The sequence below is a fragment of the Equus caballus genome, chromosome 6, assembly GCF_041296265.1.
Source record: "Equus caballus isolate H_3958 breed thoroughbred chromosome 6, TB-T2T, whole genome shotgun sequence".
Lineage (NCBI taxonomy): Eukaryota > Metazoa > Chordata > Mammalia > Perissodactyla > Equidae > Equus > Equus caballus.
The window spans coordinates 20,787,420-20,808,950 of NC_091689.1; the positions used below are offsets into that span (position 1 = coordinate 20,787,420).

The following is a 21,531-nucleotide window of genomic DNA, read 5'->3' on the forward strand; positions in this document are numbered from 1 at the left end:
AGATTAATTGTCATCAATCTAAGTAGGCTACTTAGAACAGTACTATTGATGTTAGCAATAAAAGTATCTTGGATGGTTGAGCTTCCCAGTATATACCAGTACCAGTATAAGTACTGGTATATAATAAGTGTTAGCTATTTTATAGTCTTGGTTTACCTTGAAACTGAGAAATCAGTGGTATAGTCAGAAATTTTCCCAATAAATAGACATTTTTCTAATTCTGTAAGTAATTCATGCTCATGGCACCATGTTCAGAAAGCAAACAGAAAGAGAACAAAGAGCATCCATGATGTGATGCCCGAGATGACCATCATTCACGAGGGGTCTACTGCTCCCTGTGAGTTGTGGTTTACTTGGCGGAGATTATGTTGTTAGCGCAAGTGTGAGCCTAGTTATTTTCACTTAACATATATGATAAGCATTTTCCCAGAGTATAGACGTTAGTCACCAACATAATTTTCTTTTTTTTTAGATTTTTAAAAAATTTTTTTTCCTTCTTCTCCCCAAAGCCCCCCGGTATGTAGTTGTATATTCTTCATTGTGGGTCCTTCTAGTTGTGGCATGCGGGACGCCACCTCAGCGTGGCTCGATGAGCAGTGCCATGTCCGAGCCCAGGGTTCGAACCAACGAAACACTGGGCCGCCCGCAGTGGAGCGCGTGAACTTAACCACTTGGCCATGGGGCCAGCCCCCATAATTCTTAATGGCTGTGTAGTGTAATCCTATTGATTCACCGTAACACGTGATACATTGTCTCAGCATCGGACATCTTCATTGTTCCAGTCTGTTGGGTGGAAGGTGGGGACAGCTGTCCTTACAGCGCTTTTGCAAACAGCCGTGTGTGTCTATCCATTCATATATTTTCCTTTCTCAGTATCTCCTTAGTCATAGGTTAAACTTCCAGAAGTAGAGTCGCTGGATCAAAGGGATGAACATTTGTAAGGCTCCTGATAAATATTAATAGCTTTTCCAGACTGTCTACAATTAAACTCCCATAAACGATGTTTGAGAGGCAAGCGATTTCTAAGAGAGTTGACATCTCGGGCCTCTTTGCATCTAACACAATAACAGACTAACGAACAAAGACACTCCTTGGAAGATCTTGAAACAAAAATCATTTTAAAGTTCATTGGACATTTTTTTGGTGCTTGGGAAAAAAAAACAAAAGCCAGACACAGTCTTGGCCCAGCATGAATGGAAGAGCGCCTGGTGCTGAGTTCTTCCGGGCCAGCACTAGTATGGATTCTGCTCTCCCATCTGGACTTAAGTTCTCCGAGCGATCACTTGATAGCAATATTACCGTATTTGGCAATTAAGTGATGAGGCCTGTGGAAAGCTAAGGCTGGACCTTCTCTCCTCTCCTCCAGCTACACGGTGGGCATGGTTCAGGAGAACAACGACCAGGTCTGGAAGTTCCAGAGGTACTTCCTGGTCCACGAGTACTGCAGCCGCCTCAACATCCCCTTCCCTTTCGTCGTCTTCGCTTACTTCTACAGGGTGGTGAAGAAGTTCTTCAAGTGCTGCTGCAAGGAGAAAGACGTGGAGTCTTCCGCCTGCTGTGAGTGGCTTGTCCGTTTGTGCTTGGGATCAATGCAGTGATTAATTTCAGGGAAGCATGCCTGGTCCCTATCTCAACGGGCGGGAATTATTCGGTTATTTCACTGCTCACATCAGATCAGGCATCAGGCCAGCCAATGGATTACTCAAGAGGAAGAGCAGATTAAGACAGTGTTGTGGATCTGCCGGGATAGCCTTATTTTGGGAGACTAACTTTTGGACAGACACAATAATAATATAAACAGTATGTTGAACAAGTACCAGTCAGGGGATGTTGTCAAAACATGACTTTGCTTTTGCTCTCTGTTGCTTCTATGAATTTATTCTCTGGGAAACATGAGCTTTGACTCCAGAAGGGCTTATGACTTTTTTGATTGTTCGGGAAATAGAAAATCTTACAATAACTTAACTTGGTAAAACAGTTTCAGTTTAGGAACTAGAACTTATAGTCCAGTATATTAACCTGCCCGTTAACCAGCCTTCAGAGGGGAGACCCCCACCTTATACTCTCCCAGCTGGCAGAGTTGTCAAGAAGCGTGGGCTGTTGGCTTTCCCTCTCTTTCTTACTCCCTCTGTCCCACTCACCAGCTGTGTTAGGGGCCCTCTGTGGGTTGGAGCACAGTGAGGAAGGAAGAGAAGGAGCAGGAAGTCCTTTTTAGAAAGAGGTACTGTTCGAGGCTGGCTCCGTGCTTTCTGCCCTGGCACATGTTTAAAACTGAGCCTTTAGCGTATGGGTGCTTGGTGGGTCCTTCAGTGGGTCCATGGTGGGCACCTCCACCCACACCCTCAACACTTGGCAATGCTTTCTCTGGTGGCTGCTCCCGGTGAGCCTGTGGTTTCCAGGAGTCTGGTCAACGCAGACTCTCCCTGATGGGGACCCACTTCCTTCTGGAAGGCAGGAGTCAATGTGTCCGCAGGTCAGTTTGTTCTTGCTCTTGTGTGGTCATCTGCCTTCTCAGCCCTGACAACTCTGGGCGGGCATCGTCTCCTGACCCTGCTCTGGGAGCCAGAGTCTCTCACCGTTGGATTCTCAGTCCCACCCAGGGCCAACGTCTCCTTTGACTACAGGGAGCACACATCCATCTCTCTTTGCTGGGTCAGGCTAGGTTTTCTTAACATCTGATCCTGGAGCCACTAAGCCCGACAAGTCTTCCTAGCCCACAGAAGCGTTTCAACCAAATTCAGCACAAAAGGAGGAATAGGCCTATTTTTACTCATCTGCATGTTTCGACACAAAGGAAAAGATAGAAAGGGCACCAGTGGCCCCTTCACCCTGCCCTCTAACCTCAAATTTAAGCCAGGAGATCCATCTCCGGGGTGGGGTCGGGGAGCCACTGCAAAGGCAACTTCTCCATCAGGCACAGCGCCAGCACCCAGGGTCCATGAAAATCTTTTAATTTCTTTTAAAAATCAGGAGAACTGTCTTTAATACCAACCCAGTCACAAAATATTTTGAATATTTCCTTTATCCAGGAAGGGGCCCATGATGGCAAAGGTGCCCAGGCCCCAGGGTGGCCAACTTGTCCTGGTATGCCCGGGATGTCCCCTTCTTAGTACTGAAGGTCCTGCTTCTTGGACATCCAGTTAGGGTGACCAGTTTGCCAGGGACTGTCCCGATTGTAAAATTGCATGTCATGTATCCTGTCAGTTCTGGGGCCGCTGGTCACCCTACCAGGGCCCACAAAAGTCATAAAATGGCCCCGTGTCCTGACAAGGAATGTAGAGTTAGTGACTCAGGTTGGACCCAGCTTGGGTAGCTGTGGGATTTCCATTCTCAGTCTCTTTCTTAAGGAAAAAGTGAAGAAGGGCCACATTAGGTCCCTAAGCAGATCCATTATATATTAGTGTGTAACAAACACCCCAAACCTGGTTGCCTGAAGTAACCAGCACTTATTTGCTTGTGATCCCATGGTCCTTGCTCAAGGCGCGGCTGGTGGCTGGTCTATGTTCCTCGTGGCGTCCTGCACGTGGCAGGTGGGCCATGGGCTGAATGGTCCTGATGTCCACATGCACCCACATGTGTGGGGTTGACTGGGCTGTCAAAGGGAAGCCTCAGTGTCCCCCAGCTCAGGCTCCCACACAGGGAGGCTGGGTTCCCACAAAAAGCAGTTGCTGTGCAACCTCTGAGGTCTTGACTCAGAAAATCAGATGACGTCTCTTCTGCCGCTTTCTATTGGTTAGAGCAAGTCAGAGGCCCACCCACATCCAGGGAGGTGAGAATGAGGCCCCATTTCTCAATGGGAGGACAGCCTGCCTGCGGGGTGGGGGGGAATCTGTGGCCCTGTTTTGCCATCTGCCACACCAGGTTTCCCCAGAGCAGGCTGGAGGAGCTGATACCGTGAGACGGCCTGCCCCACCCCAACGCTGGCCTGTCAGAAGAAGGCGAGCTTCTCACAGTCCTCCTGACCCCGTCATTCACAGCTGCAACGAGCCATGCTGCTGGAGACGTGCGGATAGGGGCTTACCTCTCATAACTCACCTGCCACATTCAACCTAGATTTGACACACTAGAAGTGAAAACATTTCTCTAGCCAGATAGTTCTGAGCAGTCCAAAGTCATCTTTGATGCCTTGAACAGCTTAAAATAAAATTTTTTACACTATTACAGCTAAGACTGCATGCACCATTGGGAAACGCTCAGTATGTAGGCTGACCCCATGTACATACGTGACACTATTTGCTGTGTCTTTCTTGATCCTCATCAAGCCTGGGCAGGTGAGCACAGATCTTTAAGAAATAGCTTTTTCATCTTTCTCAGCGCTTACCTGATTTTCCTTTTCCATTCTTCTAAAATTGATACACTTTCACAAATCATTTGAATACATTCTAGGTTTTCCTTCCTTGAAAAAAACCTTTTCTGTGATCGATGTGGATGTTATAGAAATGCACAAACTTGGTTCCAGAAAGTGAACTTTAGCAATTTGGGATAGAAATGGGTTGACTTCTTCAATACGTCTTATCACTTCTATTCTAGACTGCCACCGAGAAGCAGTGAAAAAATTCTCGTAAAGTGTCTAAATAGGAGGATAAAAGTGAGAAAGGAAAGTCACTGAATTCTTATAAAGTCCAAAAGCAAGGAGCCCACCCCCCTCACTTCCTGCCACGGTCCCCATTGGAAGAGCTTTGTAGAACCCACCCCACATTTACTGCAGATCTGGGTTTAAAAACAGAATGAGTGTCGGGGCGGAGGGACACTGTGTGTACACAAGAAGAGCGACGCATGAAAGGGCCAGACCCTAGATCAGCACGTAGAAAAGAAACACTGTAAAGCCCTTATGGGGATACAGCTATGAACAAAGGCACATGGGGGCTGGGCTCGTGGGTCACCGCCTGGTGTGGAGCCAGACCTGAGACAAGGCAGTTAGCGTCATGGGGAGCCTGCCATATGGGGAAGGAAGGGGGCCTGGGAGCATTAATTCAGCAAGTACAGTGTGCCGTGTCCACCATGTGGCAGCCAGGCACTGTGGATACAGCGCTAAATAAGATAGAAGCCATCTTAGCCTTTAAACAGGGCTCATAATCCAGGAGGAAAATGAAAAAGCCTTAGTCGAGAAGTGCAGGAAGGGCTAGTTTAGAGAATGTGCAGGCGCCGTGATAGCCGCACCGTGCACGCTTAAACCCCGGACTAGAGTGAGTCGGGGCAGACTTCCTGGAGGAAGTGGGCCTTTAAGCTGAGCCCCAGAGGATGAGTTGGAGTTAGCCAGGCAAAGGGGCAGAGGTTGGGAGGCGGCCACAGAGCGAGGAGTGGTCAGAGAGAGGCGGAAGTTATAGAGGTCAGATGAGAAGAGAGAGGGGTCCACAGGGTCGAGGGCTGAAAAGGGACTAATGAAAGACCGTGGGCTGCATCCCACAGCCAGATGAAGCTCCACACAGTCCCTCTGCCTCCTGCTGCCAGCCCATCATGTCCCAATGAACCATCCTAGATCACAGGAGGACAAAACGTAGGCAGAAGACATGATAGTGTGAGAAACGAGGACATACATCATGAAGCCCACATCACAATGTCCCTTTGCAGATTGAACTTGTTTCCTTCAAGGCAGAAGTGAACCAAGAAACTCCGGGGGCCTGTTTTGGAAATCCTCAGATCGCCACACCAAGGGATTCTCTCAAATCCTGACGCTCATTCTCGTGCCTTGTAGAAGAGCTGTCAGTTTAGGGTTTAGCGGGTGGAGCAGAGTCTTGAGCTGTGTCCCCCAGCACTGGACCACTACTGGGAAAAAGGAAAAGTCTCTGTTAAAGGGGGAAAAAAAAATGGGTGTTGAGGGCAATTTGAGGAGAGGATAAGCTAAGGGAGAATCCAGTACAAAAAGTTAAAGGAATATGTTTAGGTTGTTCTTGTCTCCATATTGGTAAGTTAGACATTTTCTTCTTTGTTTGTGCCTTGTTCCTACTATTCACAGGTGTTGTGTCTCCCAGTGGCTGCTGGGTGTGTGCTTATGTGTTGCTCTCGGGTCTTTTCTTCACTGAACCTGATAAAATGGTCACCGACTGCCATCATTGGGTTTGTGGTCCATATTGGGCCAGTCCTTCCTGTCCTTTTAGTGTATCCCAAATATTTTGATGGTTCAGAAAGTAAAAATATGAATTTTACTAACCTAGACATGATAATCACTGGTAATTAAGAGAAATCTAACTTGCCAAGAACCATCATTTTTTGTAGGATTCCTTAACTACATAGAAGTGGAGACAAGATGCTCGTGAACGTGACCTTCAATATGGGTCATAATACTTCTGTGATGTCCCTGGAGCTCTGATCCCCTCAAGTCTGGTTTTCAGAATGTCGGTGTACCAACGCCCCCCAACTCATGTCACAGTTGAAAGAATTGTCATAGTCAACTCTTTTAATAGCATTATTTCAAGACATTAAATGGCACTTTGGGGATGTCATTAGCTATCACACATGTGTAATTGCCTTTCTTAATAAGAAAGGTGTTTTGACAATTTGGATACGTTGCTGTCTTTCTCCCCATCATTTTGCCTTGGAAGACAAAGTGAGTCATTTCTAACTGAAAGAATAAAAATTCTTTATAGCAGAGAGGGGAATTGGAAGTTGAGGTCTGGAATTTGACTGTGCTCAAAGACCACAACCAAAGACCCGAGGCACGGAATGATGTGTCCCAGCACTGTCTCTGGCTGTCTTGAAGCCGTGTTGTGGACGAGTGTCTATAGGACCTGGGAGGAAGGCTCAGGGCACAACTGGTGCCTTCAGATTTGGAGGCAAATGCAAAGCAAATTTAGAAAACGAATTGCCTACTAGAGGCTCTGGCAACAAGTTTTATATTTTTTCCTGAATGTTTCCAAAGAAAAACAAATAATGGATAAAAGTTGCAGAAAGGAAGATTTTGACTCAGTATAAATTAAAAACAATGTCTGACAATTAGTGCTATCTGGAAAAAAACGACTAGTTGTGTGAGGCAGTGAATTCCCCGTCACTGGCCAGATTCCGGTTGGGGATGGATGGCTGGAGGGGCCATGTGGGATGAGGGTCCACTCTCCAGAGATACATTATGCTCCGTCCAGGATCCGTGGAACAGGAAACTCAGGATAGAAGTAGGGACAAACCAGTCCTCCAGATTTGGGATTATATCCCCCCAAAATTTATTTAATGATTAAGCATCATATGAACATAAAAATGGAAAGAAATCCCCCAATTTGGCCAGCAAATGGACAGGAGCTTCAGCGCGAGCAAGCAAACAGATAGGTCAGAAATGAATGGTCTTGGTTTGGATCCATCTCTCCCATGGACCCTGGGAGAGTGATGATCTTACAAGTGGAGAATGTGAAGGTGTTGCTATTTCCCCTTGTCAAGCAGTTCTTATTCTCAGGAAGGAACCAAGCAGTAGAGGGAAATGAGAGAGCACAGGGCAGGATCTTCTCCACCCAGCATGCAGTAATGACGGGAGAGAGGGAGTCACGAGCCCATGTCCCTCACTCGAGACTTCCGGGCACGCCTGGTCACCGCCCGCTCATTTGTTTCTCCTTGGCGATCTCTAATTCCAGAAACCAGAGCTCTCTGTGCTTGCCAGAGCCTCTCACGCTAATTCATTTCCTAAATTTACTTTGCATTGGCCTCCGATGATGGGGAAGACATGAAATTTAAGCTTGAAATTGCCCCTTTTTGGAGAAAAATGCAAGATTTTTCAAATAACTTTCAGAAAAGGTAGAATCCAAACTTCCGCTTTTGGTACTTTTTGGATGACATCTTCAAATCATAAAAAGTATGCTACCCAGTAATTGCATTTTTACAAATTTTTAATTTTTCATGATTAAAAATGTATCCATATTCATTAACAGAACATTTGAAAAATATAGAAAAGCACAAATAAAGAGCAAAGGCATATATAACCCACCATCCAGAGATAAATATCGTTAACGTACTGGTATTTATTCTATTATTCTTGTATGAGTGTATAATAATTTGATTGCTCTGTGCATACACATTCATAATCTAATTTATCCATTTAATAATAACACACTGTGACCATTTCCCATAGCCATAAATAGTAATCTACATGGCAGTTTTTAACTGTAGAATATTCCACCACATCAATGTACCATAATTAATTTAACCAATCCCTTATTGTCAAATATGTAGCTTGTTTCTACTTTTGTGTTATTATATAACACTATGATAAACAGTTGCGTGCATTCGTTTTGAGCATATCAGTGATGTTTTTCCTTTGAGTTATTTCTAGAAGAGCGATTTCTAGATTATGGGTATGTACACATTTAAGTCTTTTGACATTGGCTGCCACCCCCTCCTCCCCCTTCTCATTCCCCATCCCCCAAGGCTGTAACAATTTGCAGGTTTTCCCCAGTACCTGGGAAGCCTGGTTATCCACATCTTTGCCAACCCAGGGTGTAGTCATTACTATAGATTCTGCTAATTTTCCAATTTGATTGGTGAAGAAGCTATGTTATCTTTTCAACCGGCACGTTCTTGACTGCTACAGAGGTCAGCCATTTTTTCTTGGTCGTTTGTCATTCTTGCTCTTCAGCCATCTGTATCCTTTCTGTGTTGATTTTAAGTACTCTTATCACACTTCTACACACATTTTAGTTTGAGGAAAAGATGTTGGAAACCACTTTGCTGGGAAAAATACGTTGGAAAGAAGTTCCTTTAGGAATTATTTTCTAAAGTGAATAATCACCAATTAAAAATAAACCCGTATTTGCCGTGTGGGATTTGCTTCAGTCCTGTCACTAGCGTATGGCTCTGTCTTTGAGTCCCAATGAATTCTTTTGAAATCCAGGGAGATCTTGTAATTGTTCCTAAACTCTAACATGTTGATGAACAATTTTAAAAGATAATTTAAAAATGAAACTAGATAAATTGGTTCCAGGTGCCCACCTGCACGAACATACGTGCTTTCTTTCCCCCATGAAGTCATATGGAGGATTGCTGTCCATTGCACTAGCACCTGAAACACAGGCCTCATGTTGATCTGTTCTTTTGTTTGCTCACCATCTGAAAGGCCCAGGCATGGTAAGAAATGGAACTAAGAATCTTACTGGAAGGTGTCCCAGTCCAATTTTACAGCGTGCCCTGCCTTAGGTAAAAGGAGAAGACTAGATGTAAGAATTTTCCTTGAGGTCCACACCCAGATCGCATGTTTCAGAAGGGTGGGAATGATGTCTGGTGCTTATTTTCCTCTCCTTCAAAGTTCCTAGCCCAGGGTTGAGAGTAGGCAGTCCATCAGTGATCAGCCAAGTGAATGATCGGTTTAGCGTTTTCATGTCATCAAAATGGAAGAGGTGCGTGTATGAGCTGTAAGAACCAAATTCATTAGTGAAATGATTCTGCTAAGTTCCAGAACACACAGACAGGCTCTAGATCAATCTCTGTTTGGAATAACGATTGCATTCCTGTTTGGCGCAGGCAGCTGCAATTCCTCAATGTTACCGAGAAATTCACTGATACGATGTCACTCTGCTGCTGTCGCTAGTAAGTAACGTTAGTCAGATCAGCCTGTGCTGGACGAATCGAGTTCTCCTGGTTCCAGAGTATCAGAAAATGCCTAGCAGGAGTTGACTGAGGAGCTAGGGGACAAATGAGATGATTTGAATGTTTTTCTTTGTCTCATTATTCAAGGTTTCAAAAATGAAGACAACGAGACTCTGGCATGGGAGGGTGTCATGAAAGAAAATTACCTTGTCAAGATCAACACAAAAGCCAACGACACGTCAGAGGAGTATGTCAGTCGTTCCTTTCTGCTTTGCAAGGCTCCCCTTGTATACGTAAGCTGGCAGAACATAGGCAGCGTATCTGAGCAAACTCTGTAAGGAGAATTTTCAGCAGAGAGCAATAGTGCCAAAAAGATATTACCTAGGGAACTGAAGATGACAAACATGTAAGCGTGAGTCAGCCTTTTGAGAAGGGCAAAGCCACCCATCTACCATCCTTATTGTCCTTTAAGGTCCTGGGAAAGAAAGAGGTATTTGGAGTCTGCAGGGCAGGGCAGGAAACACGTAACAAGTGTGTAGGTCCCTCTGCCGTGGCTGCAGAGGTGGATTTGGAAAACCCACAGATCATGGGCAACTGGCATCATCCTGCAGGGGTCCCATGTGTATCTCTGTGATGAAGATATAGAGAGGTTAGAAGATGGTAAAACCGTTTGGTTGATCTGTTACAGGCTGAGAAGTCCTGAACGTTGTTTATGAATTGCATGGAGTTTTAATAAACATCCCATACAGCTAGATATGTGACTAAATCCATGGATGGTGCACAAAGAATGGATTATGCAGGGTCTCTCAGAATGTGACCTTCTTAATGTGAAGTTACTCTGGGTAACAGTCAGAGCTCCCAACACATCTTGAAATTCACTCTAGCAAAAAAAGAGTAAATATAAGCACAACTAATCTGTTTGTTAGGTTTAACACAGCTATTGGGCTGCACAGGACGCATGGCGTGCTCTCTCTCCTTGAGTAACAAGGCAGACGCCCTAAGCTCTTCTCCATTCCTAGACTCTGAGATTTTGAGTTTGGAAGGGAGGGACCTTACAGGTCATCTCCCACCACCCCATCAAATAAAGGCTCCATCTCTAACTGGGGAGAAAGCGAATTCTGCTTTGGGTATTAGGAAGAAAGTCAAAAAGATAAATGCAGCTGATGTTTAGCTGAAAATGAAAGTGATCTGTATTTCATCCTTTAAAAGACTGTAAAATGGAGTCTCATAGATTTTTCTCAATCTCTCTCTCTCTGTCTCTTGTTCGCTCTCTATTTCTAACTTCCTCGAAGAATGAGGCATCGATTTAGGCAGCTGGATACCAAGGTATACTTCTCTTTATAGTTTGGGAAATATATGTTTTTATCTCTATTATCTTTGAGCTGTCACTGAGAGGCCAGTGATCACGGTCTGAAAAGAAAAAAATTTAATTATTAACAAAAACATAGGTGTGACCCTGTTCCACATTCAGCTTTCTTCATCCAGTGCGTAAGGTCTGGGTGCTGGAAGGGAATGCTTCTCGGATGCTCCCAGCCCATGTGGGGAATAGTGCTGAAATCCTGTTTCCGCGAACTCTAGAGTCTTTTCTGTTTCTGTCTAGCACAGGACCCCTCTTCTCTTTCGCTCGGCTGTAGAGGCAGGTGGAAGATGCTTACAATTACAGGGAACATTAGCGAGGCTCAGAAGAGCAATGTGGGAGCCTGCGAGCCTCTATGCTGGTCTTTGATGCCACTCTAATTTGTAACCAATTTGAAGGGCATTGCAAATACCTGAATACACATTTGAGCATCAGGCACAGGAAGAATGTATTCACCTCCAGCCTGAGCTGGGAAGCCAGAAATCATGATTAGATTTAGCAGAAATTAGAATCGATTCATAAGTGCTGGATCCCTGTTAGAATGTGAAGAGGAGACAATATCTGCTATTTCATCATGGTATTTTGAGAATGGCATCCTGGACGATGGCGTTCATCTTCCCTCCCAGCACTATGAGATTTAACAGCCAGACGACACCTGTCTAGTGTGGCAGAATCTCCAGCACCCAGTACTTCACCCTACGGGAGGGTCTCAATGAATGTTTGTTGAATGAATAAATGAACAAAAGGTGCCCCTCATGGAGCTCCAATGTGAGAATTTATCCAGTTCACAATTTCCTATTGACTTATTTATGTATTTACCATCAGCATTTTGGAAAACCGAGGCCGTGTTTTCATGGGCCTCCTCTCCTGAGCTCTGGTGGGTCCATGCCTCATGCCATTCTGCCTCTCCCACCCTCCAGAGGGGCTCTTCTCTTCCATCCCAGTCTTCCTCTCCTTTCCTTCCCCTGGAACTTCTGGCTTTATACACGGGCGTCAACTACTGAGTGTGATGGTCCATTCTGCACTGACAATCGAATATTTTAGTCACAGTTCGCTTTAGTTACCTATCGCTGCACAGCAAACGACCCTACACTTTAGTGGCTTCCAACAATCATTTTACTTTCCCCTTGTTTTGGGGATCAGAGTTTGGGACGGGTTCAGCTGGATAGTTCTTCAGCTTCCTGTTTTCTCGGGTGGGTTTACTGGGCTGGATTCAGCTGGTGGTGAGTCCAGGATCTGGCAAAGTGCCTTTTCTCTCCCACCTGATGTCTTGTCCATGTGGCTTGGGCTTGTCACAGCCTGGTGGTCTCGAGCCAGTCCCCCTTCCTACGTAGCGGCTGGCTTCCAAGAGCGAGGAAGGAGAAACTGCCAGTGCTCTGGAGGGCTAAGCCTGGACCTGTCACAATGTCACTTCTACCGGTCTATTGATCAAAGCAGTCCCAGGCCAGCCCAGACTGAGGTGGGGGAGGAGTAACCCACCTGTGATGTGGGAGTGGCACACGTGTACAGGGAGAAAGGAACGGGTGGCAGCCATCTTTGGAGACGCCCATCACGGAAGAGTCTATCCTGTTATAGCTGCTCTCATTCTGATGTACTCTTGCTATTTTTCACTGAGGGGCTGGGAAGACTCCTACGTTATTGGAGTTGAGTATCTGCATGAACGATCACGCTAGGGTGTGGATCATGGCTATAATCAGTGGAGAGGGGAAAGAAAAGTGCTGGAAAGTTTTAAAGATGAGAAAATTGAAAGAATATTGAACAGAATGTATGAAAATAAGAATAAGGGATTGGATTCTAAGATTATTTATATTAGACATATAGAATATGTAATAAATAATGTATATATAAAACCTTATGTGACTATTCACTTTTCCCATGTCATATATTTATATTTCAATATATTGCTGGCTGCATCTGTGGCTAGGCCACATGGCAATAGTATTTACTGAGCCCCTGCCATGTGCCAGGCGTTGGGTTCAGTGCCTTCGAAGCGCAGCATGGCCCCCGAATTTCATGGTTGGGTCCTTTGCTAAATGGTTTGGGTGTAGGAGCATTTTCAAGCTGAATTAGGTAGGACTGGATGGCAGTAAGGATGTTGTGTGCAGCATCCAGCCTGCATTCCAGATTGCCCGAGTCTACATTAGCTGGGGGCAGGGCCAGCCACTGTCTGATGGCCCTGAGTCCAGAGAATCAGGGAATGTTTGAGGCAGCTACGGAGGGGCCGCATGAACCGGGAACGTCGAGTAGGGAGGCCGGGTCATCCTGTGCGAGAACTTACTGCCTCTTTAGGCTCGATTTTGGGTGTTTTAGCTCAAGAGGGACTTATCTGGCATCCTCCCTTCCAAGAGCCCTCTGAGCAATCAGCGTGGCCACATAAGAGGGGCTTAAATAGTTTGGTTCAAGGAATAGAGGTGCCAGGGGCTTGTCCAGTTTTTGTTTGTTTTGCTGTGTTGTTTTACTTGTGGCTCCGCTTGGCGTGACTTTGGAAGGAGCTCATGGAAAGTCAGCCTAGGAGATGGGCTGGAGATTCTGAAAGCTACGCCTTGATGCTCTCCTTCCTCTGGGGCACACAGAGGATGGACAGGCCGGCAGCAAGCGTGGGAGGGGCAGGGAGCGACAGGGCAGGAGCCTCAGCCCTCTGGACACCTGTAACGCCTAGGTCAGAGGTCATTGGCAGAACCAGGGCACTGCACCAGCTGGCCCAACTCCCAGGGGCCAGGGAGACCGCCCAATCAGTGGGGTTTGGGCAGGGCGACACGGTCAGTGGGGACAGGGGGCCTAAGCATTGGGGTTGTGGGAGGTGGGGGCTGAGGGAGTCCCCTATAATTGAAATCATAATTGAAGGCTGTTCACACGCATGTGAAAGCCAAGGGTCTCGGGGACCTCAGAGAAGTGTTTGCAGGTTTGATACCCTGTGCATCCCCCTGGCTGTGGAGCTCAGCCCCTATGCCAGTTCCCACAAGAAGCCCACCTATACCAGGCATGTGGTAGGTTTGGGTAGAATTGGGGTGGATGCTGGGGAAGCCTCAAACTGTGCAGCATGGAGCCGTCGGCCAGCTGTCGCCCGTGTGATTTCAGACCTCTCTGCCCCCGCTTCTTTCCTGACCCCAGCCCCTTCTCCTCCTGCTCCCCTGCCCCTCCCTCTCCTTCTTAGTCCCTCCTCCACCCTCTATCGCTCCTCTTCTGAGCAACAGGAAAGCCTCTCCTTTCTATCCACAGGGAAGTTTAGGAGTCATCACTGTTTCTTGAGCGAGCTCTCGGAGTCTGCCATCCCACTTCAAACAGCTCATTCAATCATTTTACTGTCAACAAATACAGGCCTTTCCCAAAAGCTCCTCTAGTGAATAAGAAATTTCTCCATCTCATTATACCAGAAAGCAAAGTTATTCACAATTGACCTTAAGTCTGTAAGTAGGGATCTCACATGCCTTCTTTATTTGGGGCAGCCATTCGTCCTTATGGCTTCTTTTTGTTCTTTTTTAAAAAAAGTTAAATGAAGAGGTTATGACTGGAAATAAGCCCAAGTTAAACATGGAGTTTTGCCTGAGTAAGTGACGTAGCAAGTTAGAAATCAACTGTATGGAAATGGCATTGCGTAGCTTTTATCAAGGGTACCAATGTGGCATGTCATTTAAAATGAGCTTCGTGCATCTGGTGTAATAAACTTGTGAAATATGCATTATCCAAAATAATTTTATTTTGCCTTTTACTTAAATTGTTTTACTCTTTATACTGCTTTGTTCTGAGGGCAGCCACTTTATTTGCAAAAACTTGATTTATGAGTATTGTATCATTTTAATTGTCTTAGTATTATACTTTTATCAAAGCAAAACTTCATTGGAATCTTATTTTATTAGTATTCATTACAGATAACATTATTGTTTCTATATATTATTTCTCTGTGTCGTTAAAATCTGTCATTTCTAGGTAGGAACCCTAGGGACTTGCCTTTGAGTAAAACCAATACCAATTGGTGCTAATGATTATGTGCTAGTGATATGATTTCAGAAAGTAGGCAGTGGGCAGGGTCTGAAAGAGCATATCACTCATTCTGCCCTATTCCAGGCGTGTCTTACACTTGCTGTTTAATATATATGTCTGTTTCATAAAGTAATAATTTAAAAGTCATAGAGTAATGGAAAAGTCATGGAGTAATAGTTTAAAATTTAAAGTTGGAAAATTGATCTTAAGACCAATAAAAAGTCATGGAGTGATAATTTAAAATTTAAAGTTGGAAAATTGATCTTAAGGTCAATTCTCTTTTTTTCCCCCTTTCCAAGCTGAATGATCTCAAGGGTCTTCTGAAAGAGATTGCTAATAAAATCAAATAAAACTTTACGGATGCTGATGGAGGAAAATCTCATCATAGAAGGTAAATCATTTTAATGAGTTTTTGCCCTGAAAATTGACATGTTTTAAGATGAATCCAAAATCATGGTATTTTTCTCAGTTCTTTTATTTTCACACTTGATCAGACTGGAAAACAACGCATTGTGTGAAAACTTCAAACAGTACGGGGACATAGGGAGGAACAGTGGAGCCTTTCCTCACGTTACTTTTCCCACCAGTTTTGCACTGGCCGGAGGCTAGCAGTAAGGTCCAAGTATCCCTTTGGATCTTTTAAAAGCACCTGCAAACTCTACAGCTATTTTGGAATTAATGGAATCAAGGTCACATTGTTCTAAGATTTGGTATTGTTTTTCTTACTTAACTCTCTATTATGGATAGCATTACAGATCAGTGCCTAAAACCTGCACTTCATTCTCATGAGACATTATTTATGTTTATTGCTATGGACTATATAAATGTATGTTGATCACCTTTTCACTACCAGAAATGTTTTAGTAAGGCATTCAAGGTTTTTAGCAGTAGCTCATTTGCACAATAAAAATGTAATTCAATTAACCAGCAGAATAGAACCCAAGACTTTGCACCATGATCTTCCCATTTGCTTTAATTGTGTCCCATTACTTGTCCCAATTCTGAAACCAAATGTTAAAAGTGTTGTTAGGGACACGTGGAGCTAGGAAAAACCAGCAACGGGCATTCCATGTGACTAGGGTTTTTTGAGAAAGCGAATTGCAATTAAGACTTCATTTCTTCCTTCCTTCCTTCCTTCCTTTCCTCTTCCCTCCCTCCCTTCCTTCCTTCCTTCCTTCCTTCCTTCCCCCTTCCCTCCCTTCCTTCCTCTCTTGCTACTAAGTGCTGGCAGAACTGTGTTGGGATCTGTGCTGAGGCTCAGACACGGATTACTGCCTATGCTGTAGATACTCACACTGCAGAACTTCTCTTCACCGAGTGACTGTGTTATAGGGGTAATTGTGTTGCATCAGCTTCCTTTCAATATTTCTGGTCACTTGGTACTTTTCCTTGGGTTCTGACAATTATTAATCATATTAAAAAGCCCTCTTCTATGGAGGACGTTGTTTGAGCAATATTGATGCATATTTTATATAATCTGAAAGACGAGCATAGCTCCGTAGTTGCTCAAGAGAATAAACCTCCACATATTTAGGAAGAATGTATTTCAATTCTTTCATAGTAGTATTTAATGAAAACAATATTATACCTTACAATAAATTATAATTTGAGTTTTGAAACATTTGCCATTTTGTTTAATTGGTGAGCTGAAATAGAGAAAAAACAATCAGGGAGAGATAAAACAATTGAAAGGATTTTGAAAAGTCACAAAGGTGTAATAATAGAAAAGATTCAAAATGAGATGCGCACATCTGCCTTTCTGAGCTCTAATCTCCTCGTCTCTTGTTCTCTTTCAAATGTGTTGACTGTGAGTAAAATGAGCAGACAGACTGGCTTCTTACCAACTTGCCCTTTGCTTAAGCTGAACTTTTTACGAATATATGGTGAGCTAATTAATTGATGAATGAACTTGCATTGAGAGAAGGGCCTTACATTATTTCTCTGTGGGCTGTCCGTGAAAGAAAGAGGCTGAGAGGAAGAGCTTTGAGAAGACAGGTGCCCCGTAAATTCTTAACCACTGATATCTTTAGACGCAATGAACTTGGCATGCCCAATTTTTTTTTTTTTGTATTATTTCTTCTTCTGAGTGTAACATCCACTTTCTTCTTTTTGGTGTTGCCTGGCTGGCATAGCCTTGAGAAGTTCTCTGTAAGTGAAATTTTATAGGTAACCAGCTATATGCTGCTAAAACATCATTCTTCTGGTTGTTCCTTGATACTTCTTTATCTAGTGGGGTGAAGGTAATCTTTCCTTGCGGTAGGGCCAGGGGAAGAGGATGACACCCCAGATGGGAGTGAACTGGCACCAGTGGAGGTAAGGCAGGGAGCCAACACTCTGAGGCAAGCCTTTATCTCTTTGCCCTCCTGAGCTCTCCATCCCTGCATTAGCCTTTGATCCAGTAACTTGGGCTGAAATCAATAGACAATTGTACAGACATTTTTCTTTCTCCCACGCTAAGGTGGAAAGGAAATAAGAACCAGGATGAGAGTAAAGCCATTTGTTTTTCATGCCTTTATACTTAGGAGTGGACACCTTCCCTAAGGACCATAGGGGAAGTAAGGTCACTGGAAATTGTTCAATCCCTACATAATAGTCCATTGATTCTTGTATATGCTGCACTTAAATTCTAGATCAGTGAAAGAATTTGAAGTTCCTTTGGGTGTCATCATAAAACTATTTCTATAAATTATTGCAGCTCTTAACTTTATTATCAGCTCACTCTTTTATTTACATGGAAGCCACTCAGCAGATAAAGTCCTCAGAAACTTTCCGGGTCCTAACCTAGGCTGAATGAGTTGAGCCTTGACCATTCAACTGTAGTCGTTCCATTCACACTGGCAAGCTGGTCAGAACTCACATCTTTAAGAGAACAAATGGTCTTGTAGCCAGTTCAACAGCAAAAGAAAATCTCTCAGTTTTTGGTGGTGTATTTGGACCCATGCCCAGTGTATCACCAATGTATTTTGAAGCCGATCGTATCCTGAGAATGGGAGTGGGAAATCAATTCTTAACACAGTGTTCTTTCTCTGTTTTCACAGGTCATCTCAGATATCTAAGGGAGAAAGATTCAAGGAATGCTGACTGAGCAACAATTTTCTTATTGCCCTAACTGAGATTGGTCAGGCCCTGGGTACACAGCAGATGGTTTTAATCACTCTAGCGTGCTCAAATCTGAGAATAAAACGTGTGATTGATTTCACACGTGAGGATGGACAGACAAGAAGAACATCTCCTACGACGGGCTTCCCCTGCAAGTGGCCCTATTACTTTGAGTCTCTGTGACTAGTTCTTGCTGTTGATCATTTTAAAGTGTGTTCCTGCGTCCTCGTTTTTCCTTCGCTTTTCTGACTTTTGACCCACGCCTATGATGTAACATGTCTCCTAGGAATGAGAACCTGGTCGTGCTTCCCTGCGGTAGCGTTATTTTGTTTATCTTCAGTTGATTCTCCACTATTTTCTAAAGTTTTGTATTATGTGACTAATTATTTGGCATATTGTTAAGTTTCCCAAATCAGATCAAACTCTAAAACATGCTGGAGCAAGAGGACTCTGCTCCTTTCAGGAGAAATTACTTTCATTTCTCTTTATGCTTTTTATCTATCAAAGGCTATCATAGCATCTTTCCCTCTCAACATTCACCAGGAACTCCAACTGAAAGAAGTACCCCATCCTTAACCATGTGAAAAATCACCACCAATAAATGGAAACCTGAGAGGCACCACTGATTTTGTTCTCATTGGGTGCTCCTCATATTTATGATTTTCTGATTAAAAGTAATTCATGAATATTCTAGAAAATTTAGACTACCCAGAAAAGTAGAATGAATATAAATAGTCCCACTACCTGAAGGTAATCACTCTTAACATTTCTGGATGTTTTTCCAAGTCTGTTTTTTTCTATGCATGTTTTATTTCTCTTTTAAAATTTTACCTAGTGTCATCATACCACATAGAGAATTTTACATAAGCTTTTTCACTTAATATTTAACCAAAGACGTTTTCTTTATATTCATGGTCTTCTTAAACGTTATATTAATAATTGTGTAATATTCAACCTCTAGTGATTTCTGTAATGTTGGTCACTGAAGACTGTTTCCAGTTGGCCAGTGGAGTGAGCATCTTTGTGCATGAATCTTTTTCTACATTTGGGAAAATTTCCCATGGCTAGGTTCCGAGGAATATGTATTGATCGTCAAATCATTTACAAGGGTTTCTCGTAAGTGTATAGCAAATAGGAATTATTAACTTGAGTATAGGATATGCCATACATGAACCTAGAACTATTAAAATAAAATATTATATTTAATCCTTAGTTTAGGAAGAAGCCAATATACTTATTTAAATATAATAGATGGTGAAGGCGTTGGTATAGAATTGGAGAGGCTATCTTGTTGAACACTCTAGTCTCAGTTTTCTCTGGAAGTAGTGGAACTTTGCCCAAAAGAGATGTGCTGGAAGTATATAAGGCAATCTAAATATCCATAAATAGTTATTTCAGCCTTGAATAGACTGTAGACTCAGTGGCTGAAGAAGGAAATCTTAGAAGGAAACTATTAAAAGATCATCTGATTAGAAAAATTACAAAGGCATGAACCAAAAAAAGGTTTTTTTTCATTTTGTCTGGGCAGTAGTTAAAATGACTACTCATAACATTCATAACGTTTGCAGGGAACGAACACAAATAGAAGGTGTCTTTTTACTTAAATCTCATTAATGGCCTAAAAGGGAATCTTATTCAATGGGGTTGATCCGTTGTGATTTTGGATGCTGAAAGTCGATGGGAGAAATTTTACATGACAAAATTTGTCAGTGAATGGAATTTTCAGAATTTCTCCATGAGGGAATCTCGCTTTCATTTCACTGTGGCAACTAGGATATCTGCCTTTCCTGAGACCACTAAGAAGAGGCTTATGTCATCTCCATGTTGACTGGAAAAATGGAAGTCTATGGCATTGTACGTAAGATGGTGCAGGGAGAAAAAACAGTCCCAACCTCTTACCCTCGATTTAAGTAGTGAATTTGAAGAAAATTAGTAAATAAAATTGAAAACCTCATCATAGCATGATTCACAACAACCAAGGACGTGGAAGCAACCCAAGCGCCCATCAACAGATGATTGGATAAAGAAGATGTGGTATATATATACAATGGAATACTGCTGAGTCAGAAAAAAGACAAAATCATGCCTTTTGGGACAACGTGGATGGACCTTGAAGATATTATGTTAAGCAAAATAAGTCAAGTGGAGAAAGACACTGTGTGATTTCACTCATATGTGGAAGAAAAACAAACATGGAGAAGGAGAACAGATTAGTGGTTACCAGAGGGGAAAGGGGTGGGGGTAAAGGGACACATATGTGTGGTGATGAATAAAAACTAGACTATTAGTGGTGAACATGATACAGTCTGTACGGAAACTGAAATATAATAATGTAACCTGAAACTTATGCAATGTTATAAGCCAATACGACCTCAATAAAATAATAAAAAAAAGAAATGCCAAAAAAAGAGAGAAAATCTCCCAGAAGACAAAATTTAGCATTACTATTGGCTGATCCCCTTGAATGTGTTTGTCAGTATATTCATACTTCCACTGAGCGTGTTTTTGTTAAGGAGATAGGTCTGTGTGTACATCAGTATCAACATTAAAAGAAATGACACTAAAAGCTGAGCACTTGAACCCTGCTCAGAGTTTGCTTGTATTAGAGAGGGAATTGTTTGGTGTTTTCAGCTCAGCATGTCTGATCGATGTGTTTGTATGGTTACTCTGTGTGATTTTTGTGTGTGCTGAGTCCTTATTTTAGGTGTCGCTCAGGAAAATAGCGCCTGGATTGAATGTACCTCTAATGAACGTGTTGTCTTTGTGTAGGGTACCAAGTGTGTCCTGTGTCCCTGCACACAACCCCTGATGATCATGCAACTTGGTTCCAATGAGTGTGTCCACCAATTAAATAATGAGGAGGAACTGTCCTGTGTTGCTTTCGTCATTCTATTGGGAGTGAAAAAAGAAAATTCCTTAATTCAGTCAGATTCATTTCTATAGAGATTGGGTCCCCAAGTTACATGAGCTGACTTCTCTTGCAGATGACTAGAACATTCTGCTTGAATGGTAGTCAAAGGATGTGCCCTGTGGTTCTGGTTCTTGCCAGCATGACCAGATTCGCCCAGCCACCTTTTGGTCCCCACAGTTAGGCCTGTAGCCGTCTGTCTCCTAAGGGCCCCCAGCTTCACTGACTCAGAGCCACTCCTATATGTGACCACCCCTCAGATACACCTAGCTGTTTCTGAGGTGACAGGGGTCTCCTGTGGGCCCACAAACAGGTGCCCAGGGTCTTGAGGCCAAGGTGGATGTCCATTGTCCACAAACCCACGTGATGGTGGAGCCTCAGGCCCAGCCTGGGACATGGTTTCCTTGCTGAAGGCAGGGTCATCCAAAAGCCACATTTGTCCCAGGGAGAATTGGGAAAGTGTGGCTTCCCTCACTCGGCTGCTTTTGGTCCTCGTGGGACTAAACTGTGTGGTTGCCACGGAGACAGCCGCTGCCTGCAGCCTCTGCCTCAAAAAGGAAAGCTCCGAAGTGAGGCCCCAGGCTGAGCCCGAGCTGGATTTCGGAGACAAGCATCCCAACGCCCTCCCCAACCTCTCAACCCAGGCACGATTGGACGGGCCTTTGTTCTCCTGAAGGTGGAAATG

The 21,531-nt window shown here is 43.7% G+C and overlaps 1 protein-coding gene across 2 annotated transcripts in view; it reads left to right on the forward strand.

Moving 5' to 3' along the window:
- TRPM8 (transient receptor potential cation channel subfamily M member 8) overlaps nucleotides 1–20,803 on the forward strand; it is an 88,824-nt gene extending 68,021 nt beyond the window's left edge. Inside the window, exons 22-26 of one of the 2 annotated variants that reach the window (XM_070269495.1) lie at nucleotides 1,367–1,557; nucleotides 9,649–9,748; nucleotides 10,794–10,827; nucleotides 15,139–15,230; nucleotides 17,878–20,803. In XM_070269495.1, coding sequence (XP_070125596.1) covers nucleotides 1,367–1,557; nucleotides 9,649–9,748; nucleotides 10,794–10,827; nucleotides 15,139–15,189 — 376 coding nt within the window. In that variant the 3' untranslated portion in view covers nucleotides 15,190–15,230; nucleotides 17,878–20,803. The remainder of the gene's footprint in view (nucleotides 1–1,366; nucleotides 1,558–9,648; nucleotides 9,749–10,793; nucleotides 10,828–15,138; nucleotides 15,231–17,877) is intronic. The other variant, XR_011439535.1, reaches the window with a different exon arrangement.
- Nucleotides 20,804–21,531: the final 728 nt, after the last annotated feature.